An 8959-nucleotide genomic window follows, 5' to 3' on the forward strand; every position below is an offset into this window, starting at 1 on the left:
GCACATGTGTGTGTGTGTGTGTGTGTGTGTGTGTGTTATTTTCTTGACAAGTTCCAGAACAGAAATTCTCAGTTTCCTTGCTGAATTGTTCATCTATATATTAAAAATTTTCCTCCAAGTTGCTGATTATTTCATCTGCTTTGGTAAATTTCTTGTCTAGGTCCTGAATTTATTTAGTAACTTTCATGTCTACATCTTGAATTTCCTTCTATATCTGTTTATTTGAGTGTTGTATGGAATGTTGGTACCTTTTAAGGCAGGAATCTAACATGTTTATCTTGCATTTCAGCTATCTCTTTATCTTTCTTTTCTAGTATGGAGAAGTTGTCACCTTGTAGAGGTGTCATAGTAGAATGCTGTCTCTTGGCTTTTTTGTATTTGTTTGTTGTGTTATGTACATCTGCTGGGATGCATATGTCCTCTGAATTTTAATTTTTCAAGGGGAAGCCAGCTGCAGTAACAACTGTGATAGTTTGGCAGCAGTTTCAGTGCTAGCTACAGGAAAAAAATTTTGTTCACTTAACTATGTATTCCCAGTTGAGTTCAGAGTCAACAGTAATAGGTACTCTGGTTGGGGAAAGCAAAGTTCAGAGTCTCCTTTTTTAAGAGCTAAAGGTATCAGTGTTTAAGTTAGTGAAGTAAGGAGGAAATGTGAAAGGGGGAAGAAGAAGTAAAGTAAGAATGGGAAGGAAAGTACAGAGTTAGATTATGAAAAGACAGATAAAATATTTAATATTAGATTTAGAGAAAAGCGAAATCAGATATAAACCTCTTCCCAACAAGATACAGTGTAAAACCCAAATAAAAGAACTTATAAAGTACAAAAATATACATACTAAAACAACGTAAAGTGTAAGTATACATTTATGTAATAAAAATAAAATAAAATCACCACATACTATTTCGATTCTGCTACTACCTCAAAAGTTGTTCTGAAGGAAGAAGATCTACTTTTCTCAGCAAAGATTTTAATGAAGCATTTAAAGGCCCACCCTAAACTCTCCCACATGCTTTAGATATTTTGTCCTGGACAAATATATATGCTTGTACAACCCCTACACACACACACACACACACACACACACACACACACACACACACAAACACACACTCCCCTGCTACTTTCATACTGCTCTCTTACCTACAGCCACCTGCCACCTCTGTCTATTGCCAGCTGAGCTTCTATTTCTGCAGCATGTCTCCAGCTTTCCTACACACCAAGGCATCTCCCTTGCAGACTCTCCCCACCTTAGCTGGCCTTTCTCTCTCTTGAGTTCCCATAGCATACTGTCGTCCTCTCAGTTAGTGTGTTAGACATGACTTAATGTCATCCAAATGTCTGTATAACTCTCTAGAGCATGGACTAGTTAGAACAGGCCATGAATCTTAAGTATGTTTGAATTCCTATCCTCTAACATTACTCCAGACTTAAAGTGATCAGTATGTGCTCAGTGAATGAGTGGATGACAAGAGCATGGAAAATTTATCTTACAGCTTCAAGTGGAGAGAGCTGAACTCTTCTTGATGTGGGAACATGCTTGTATGGGCTTGGAATTTTTACTTTTTGTACCGTGCTGACTCCTGTAAGTGAATATTAGTAAAACTGTTGAGACTTGTGAAACAAGAATGTTTGAATAGAGACAGAAAGGAGCCTTAGAAAGTAAGATCGCTCATGACGTATTTAAACTTTGCTCTGTGGATATTTAGTTAAAAAAGAGGCAAGTATAGATATAGCCTTGTTGGAAGAACCAGTATACTATTAGATACCTTACTTATCTGAGGAGTTCTATTATATCCCCTTGTTTTACTTTCTGTTCCAGGTCAATGTCGTATCCTTCACTTACCCCCAAGTGTTAGGTTTTTGTGGGATCATGAGTATTACAACAAAGACTATGCACAGAAAACAGCTTTTCTCTGTCATTGTCCTCAGCGAGGATGTATTATCCCTCTTTGGATTGCAGGTCCTTCCTCCTCTGTGAAGATGGTCATGAGAAATGAGTATGTATTTTTGTGCTATCTCCTGACTCATTGTCTGAGGTAAAGACAGAAATGCTTTCCTTGTGATTGTTTTCCATCCAATACCTACAGAAAACATACTTGCAGTTGAATAAATTGGGTTGGTTATTCAATTCAGTAAGGGAGAATCAACTTTAAAAAGTCAAATAAAACCAGATGGCAAATATCTTAAATATCATTTCATTCTATCAACTCATTTCCCTGAAGTGACTGGGCATAAACTCCACTGTGGAAGTGGTATATAATTCTGCATGTCTCTAAAAAATGATTTTTTAAGATCCAAATTATGGAGTCCACTGAAGTTACATAAAATTCCTTCAAAGTTTCTTTAAAAAACTTCAAGGATAAGAAAATTTTCCTACTGGTGTAATAATACATGGGCATAGCATTTCACAATAGAATGTGTTTTTAGTTCATTGTTTGATGCTAAGAACAAACTTTCTTTCAGTCTTTGTAGGCATAGACTGAACCTGGCAGGACTCGCTAAACACTGAACACCTTCCAGTATGTCATCATTTGTCTCTTCAGTACTGAGGTCTCAGTGTTCTCTCAACTGTGCCCTTTCTGTTTAAAGTGGCTTTAAGTATGTTACATCATAAGAATCTAATTCTTCTTGGTAACATTTTGCTTCTGGTGAGATTTGAGCCACACAATATTTTTAAGACTATTCCTACTTGCAGGAACCATTGATATATGGCAACTGGTTGATGAATTCTTTAAGGGGTCATGGTTTCCTTGAACCACTCTGCTTTTGCCTGTAAATATAAGTAAATGGCAGGATGGTTATAAAGTACACCTGATGATAACCAAGGCCTGAATGGAAAGGTAGTTGATTCTAAGTCATAGTAGAACCTGGTATCCTTGTAATTTATTGGTTGCTACATATGTCAGTCTTGATTTTGGAGGAAAGAAGAGCTTGCTGCATGTAGCTATGATGACCCTGCCTGGTGTAAACACAAGGGGCAATGTAGGTTTGGATAAAAGGTATTGGTTGAATCTTTGTGATCTTATTCCATCACTTGCCACACAGAACCCTTGAAAGGTTCCACCTTGGGCCTTTGTTTTTCCTTTGCTTCTGCAGATACCACTCTTAACCTTCCATTGTTTAGCTTGTTTGAGTTTTTCCTTCTCCTTATGCCTGAGTGTTGACCTGCTCTCTAACGCAGCTCACTGTCCACAATCTTAATAGTAGTGGGTATTGTTAGTCATAGCCCTAGCTGTCAAATCATAATTGCAGATCTGTTGAAGAATCTATTTGAGTCTTCTACATGAGATAGCATATAGATGCTACAGAATCTTCCCACAGACATCATGTCTAACTCATGGGACCAAGACAAAAACCAATGGGGTCAAAATGGTCAGGTGAGCCCATCATCAACTTGGGTGTAGTGAGTGGGCAAAGGTAGTGTAGGGAGAAGGTGTGGGCTAGTTTGAGACTTTATCTTAAATGGGGCAATTCATGGCCTGTAGTTGTGCAAGGCAGCATCTGTGGCCAGAGAAGCCAATTCTATCTGTTGGAGAACACAGAGGCCAAGTAATAGCTCAAGGAGGGAGTAGGTCAGCGATCTTAGTCTTCACCAGAGACAATGAGGGCAGTAATACTGAGGAAGACTGGTTTGATAGGCCCCTCAAAGAAGTAGAAGGGTTGAGATCTGGCAATAATAAACAGGACCTGGTTCACATAGATGTAATTTCTCCATGTTTGGTTTCTTTTCATGCTTCTGGATCTGGTCAACTACCTTCTGTATTGCATCTGGACAACTACTCCATTCTGATTCAGCCCAACAGTGATCTCTCATTATGAGACCCCGCTTCTATACGTCTAATGGCTCAAGCCGGTTTTCCCCGAGGCGAAGAGTGAAAGCTATTTCCCAGAAGAGCAATGTCCATGGCCTCTGCCTTTATCTGATCTTGTGCTTTGGCCTGGGCCTGGGCTTGGGCTTGGGTTTGGGCCTGGGTTTAAACCCAGGTTTTGGTTTAAGCCTTGGCCTGGGTCTGGGTACAGGCTTGAGCTTCAAATTAGGTCGGAGCCTTGACATGTCCCAGATGACCTCCTTGGATTCTGTACACCAGGAGTCAACTGATAATATTGCCATTAAGGACGATTCTGTGGGATCTATCATGGAAGAGATGGATGAGAACATGGGGCAGATCTCAGACGTAAGGGGTAAGTAATCCATGGGGAGTTGCCCCTTGGAAGTGGAAGGCAGTGGTAGGAGGTGGGAAAAGGGAAATGAGTTCACAAGATGCTCCATAGAAGCAGGGACACTGTAGGTTTTTGTAGGTTGCTTCTGTAGCTCTTAGATAGGGAACTGGTGGCGGGATCTCCTCCAATATAAGGCTGGATGTGCTGGAGTAAAAGTTCAGTTCAGTAAACACCTTTGCAGTTTTGAGGGAACATCTGCTACTCTCTACCAACCCATGCTTAATAAGACAGCAGAGTTTCTCAGTGCAACTCATGAGCCCACACATGAATGTCAGTGGGATGCTGGTGTGTAGCAGAAAGCTTGGCAGGAAAAGGAAAGGAAAGCTCAAGGAAAATAAGACTGTTTTTGCTTCACTTTGGTTTATGACTTTTGCACTTCAAAAGAAGAAATGCAAAGGTTCTCAGAAAGTCAGTTCACCCAACGATGATGAACTGGTTTGGGAGCATTTGATGGAAAGAGAATAAGCAGCAATTTGAGGAAACAGTCATCTTCACTGTAGAATTTGTCTGAAGCAAACAATTATCTTCCCTGCAATGCTCTGCCCAAGTATAGAAGTTACCACTAGCTCCAATGATTCTGTTTCCTTCTTCCTCAAAGGAGAAGTTTATCAATAGTATTGACTGGGAGACTCATGGGGACCCAGGGAGCAACGTAACTATGGAAATGATCATGGAGCAGAAATGTGAAAGGCAGAGTAGGTAATGTCAACAGCAGGAAGGTGCTCCGCTGTTCTTTTTAGTTCTATCCCATTGCTTCTCCTGAGGGTGGAGTATGGATGCTGCTACTAGCTTTGAATTAGGTTATTTTGTCCATGACTGACTCTCCCCATGTTTGCCTAATTTGTCACTCCAGCAATCAGTAAATATGAGTATGACAATTGGGAGGATATACATGAATTTGCTGGAGATGAGTTAGTGAAAGAAGGAGCAGGCGGTGGGCAAGATTATCCTCAGACCAAAGCAGCCTGAGAAGACCCAGTAGGACAGCCACAGCCCAGGTATCTGTGTTTTGTTTTGTGTGGTATTCATTCTTACTGCATTTGCTTGTTACTTGGAGCATAAGTACTCACTAAATTCAAGCACATTAAGAAAATTTTTGATGTGCAGAATGAAATTCAAGTTAATCTAGATTGTTTCCAGAATATTAATGTGCATAGTAAAACAAACTGTGCTGTGTTCCAATACATTGGTTCTTCCAAGTTTGTTTTTCGTCTAATCTTAGGCTACTAAATATGCTAAATGCCATAGACCCCGCACCTCTATCAGACATACACCAAGACCTATTTAGAAAACAGATACTGAAAACAACAGCATAAATGGCTGGGGCAGGCACAAGTGGGGCCAGTGGTTCCAGGTCTCAGGTGCAGCCTCACATATTAACTAGAAACAGTGGCTCTAATGCGTGCTGTCAAATAGGAAAAATGTTGGAATGTTAAGTAGAAGCACATTTGATAGGTAGTAAGTATGTCTTTAGTTGTAGATGTTTGTATATTTTAAATTAACCTTTCCAGATAGCATGCTAAATAATGGGTTTCATTTTGGTATTTTCGTGCATGTGCATCATCCTCATACTTTTCTCATATTCATGCTTTTCAGTCACTCTTGCTGGTCACCTTCCTATTCTGGATCATTGTATTTGTATTTTGAGGGACCTGCACACTGTTCATAGTGGTGGCACTGATTTAATCCCCAGCAACAGGGGTTTTAAGGCTTCTTTGTTCTCAAAATTCTCCCCAGCATCTGTTCTTTTGAGGATAGCCATTGGCACTGGGGCAGGGAGGGGCAAGATGGAATCTCAGTGATTTGATAATAGTTTTGATTTGCACTTTCCTCTTGACTAAGGATATAAGGAAGTTTTGCATTATGCTTACAGGCCATTTGTATTTCTTCTTACAAGAAAAATTTCCTTCCAGCTCCCTTGCCAACTCTTTGATTGGTTGGTTTGTGTTGTGTTATATGCATATCACAGTACTTGAGTCATTTACATATTCTAAATATGAATCACATTTCAGGTGTGATTTCAGGGAAAAAATTTCTCCCATTCCGAGGGTTATTTTCTGTTCTGTTGCTTCCTTTGTGGTGCAGAAGGCTTTTAATTTTATGCAAACCCAGTTTTTTTCAGTTCTTGGTATTATTTCCTGATTGATGTGAGTCTGTTTTGGAATGTCCATGCCTATCCTTCTATCTTGGAGGGTTTTCCTGTTGCAATTTAAAACTTTCAGCCCTGACACTATGCCTTTTGATATGTTTGGAATTAATTTCCATCCAGTGGGTGAAACAAGGATCTGTCTTCATTCATCTCTATGTGGATATCCAGGTTTGCAGCACCCATTTTTGAAGAGGCTGTCGTTTCTACAATGACTATTTTGGGTAACCTTATTGAAAATCACCTGCCTATAGTTGTTTGAGGTTTTGTTTCCCCTCCTACATGTCCATTTCTGTGCTAGTACCATTCTGTGTTTGTTATTATGTCTTTGTAGTATACCTTGAGTTCTGGGGTTGTGATACTCCCAGTAATAGGCTTTTTGCTTAGGATTATTGTAGCTCTTTAGTACTTCCGTGTGAACCTGAGAATTTTAGGATTTCTTTCTTTTTTTTTTTTTTTTTTTTTTTTTTTTTTTTTTTAGTTTTATGAAGAACATCATTGGATTTGTGGGGATTGCATTGAGTCTACAGATCAGTTAACATAACACAGTCTCAATTATGCCGATTTATGAAAATGGAACATCCTTCTATTTTGTAGTGTTTGCTTAAGTCTCCTCAGTTTTTTTTTTTTTTTTTGTAGTTTTAATTGTAGGTCAGTCACTTTCTTGTTTAGATTTATTTGTAGTTTTGTTACTTTTATTTGAGGCTATTATGAATGCAATTGCTTTCTGAATTTCTCAGCAAGTTTGTTTACTAACACAAAAAACTAACTGATTTGACCCTGTTGACTTTCTATCTTGAAAATTTTCTGAATGTATACATTCAGAAATTCAGGAGTAACAGAAATCTGGAACAATCTTTGGGGTCTTTTATTTATATAATCCTATCTTCTGAAAATACAAATAATTTAACTTTTTTTGCTATTTAAATTGCACGATTATACTTAAATTTACAAATAAGCCCTAAGGTATATCTTGGTTTTAAGCAGATTTAAAGAATCAGCATTTTGTTATTTGTTCTTTCTCCATTTTCACAACAATATAGTTCATGACAGCCTCCCTTTCACATTGCAGATATGGCAACCAAGAATCTTGTTTTTTAAATGCCAGAATTATCTCTCAAGTGAACATACAGCACAGTGTGTGCATGTATGGACACACACACACATACATACACATACACATGCATGAACACACATATGCACAAACACATGCTCACATATATAAAGAGCTTTCTAGTGCTTACCAAGTAGAAGAAAAGTTGCTGTGACCACAGGATTAATATCTATAAAGACATCATAAGGATATTCAATCACACAAGTTATAAGTTTTTTATTGGTTCAGATATACTATACAATTGCACAGCACACATGTCTATGTGGACATTTTCTTATTGTCTTACATTTAGAAAGTCACTGATACTGATTAATGTATAATCACTCTTTTGTTCTCATTTGATCATTCAGTTACAAGGAATGAAAAGAAGAAGGAGAATGAAGAGGAATCTGTGGTTCACTGTCCTAAGTTTTCATTTCTTGGAAGGCCTTGGAAATTCTAATGTTGACATCATTCTGAAGTTCATCACACCTAAAGGGGTATCTAAAGACAATCACCCTTTCTTTTCTTTGTTACAAACACATTTGACCATGTTTGGCAATATTAAAAATATAATTTAATTAATATAGAGATTTTACTTAAATAATCATGATACAGATCTTTCAGCCATTTAACAAACTTTTCCTCAATGAAATGTAAACCTGTTGTACATCATTTTGTCATTCATTAAAATCCGTAGAAATAATACCACATTTGAAATATGTTTTCTTATGAGAGAGATGTGAAAGGCCTTGCTAACTGTGGTATTTACTGCATTAGTCACTAACCACCTGTAGCTCCTAACCATTTCAAATATGGCTGGTCTGATTTTACATGTACTGGAGTTGTGAAAATACTGTAAGTTATTAAACTCTAGACATGCCAAAAAAGTAATAAATATAGAGAATAAAAATACAGCATTACAATGTTTCCAGTTTCCTTTTATTTCTTAGGACTGATGTGGAAAGTGTTATATTTCTATATGTAAATCATATTAGATGTCACTGTACAATGTTACACTAGTGAATATTTTTAAAGAAAATTTTATGGGTGGACCAGGCTATCTGGAGGCCACACAGTTCTGCTGAGACCAACAGTCTTTGACTTAGTTCATCATCATTATTATTATTATTATTATTATTATTATTAATTATTTTACTTATTTACATTCCAAATGTTGCCAACCCTCCCGGTCCCCCCTCAAAGAGTCCTTCTGCCCATCCTCCCCTTCCTCTTTACTCTGAGAGGGTACTCCCCCATTATCCCCCCACCCTGGGACATTAAGTCTCTATAGAATTAGGGGTGTCCTCTCTCACTGAGGCCAGATGAGGCTCTGCTACATATGGGCTAGGGGCCTCAGACTAGCCCATGTATGCTCTTTGGTTGGTGGCTCAGTATATGAGAGCTCCTAGGGCTCCAGGCTAGTTAACATTGTTGGTCTTCCTATGGAGTTGCCAGCCACTTCAGGTCCTTCAATCATTTCATGAATCCTTCCACA

General features: G+C 38.3%; 1 protein-coding gene across 2 annotated transcripts in view; it reads left to right on the plus strand.

The window, feature by feature from the left end:
* 6030498E09Rikl (RIKEN cDNA 6030498E09 gene like) overlaps positions 1–8384 on the plus strand; it is a 199135-nt gene extending 190751 nt beyond the window's left edge. Inside the window, exons 2-5 of one of the 2 annotated variants that reach the window (XM_063280314.1) lie at positions 1495–1998; positions 3797–4183; positions 5076–5220; positions 7833–8384. In XM_063280314.1, the coding sequence (XP_063136384.1) occupies positions 3817–4183; positions 5076–5191 (483 nt within the window). In that variant the 5' untranslated portion in view covers positions 1495–1998; positions 3797–3816 and the 3' untranslated portion in view covers positions 5192–5220; positions 7833–8384. The remainder of the gene's footprint in view (positions 1–1494; positions 1999–3796; positions 4184–5075; positions 5221–7832) is intronic. The other variant, NM_001109631.1, reaches the window with a different exon arrangement.
* Positions 8385–8959: the final 575 nt, after the last annotated feature.

This window comes from Rattus norvegicus, chromosome X (assembly GCF_036323735.1).
Source record: "Rattus norvegicus strain BN/NHsdMcwi chromosome X, GRCr8, whole genome shotgun sequence".
Classification (NCBI taxonomy): domain Eukaryota; kingdom Metazoa; phylum Chordata; class Mammalia; order Rodentia; family Muridae; genus Rattus; species Rattus norvegicus.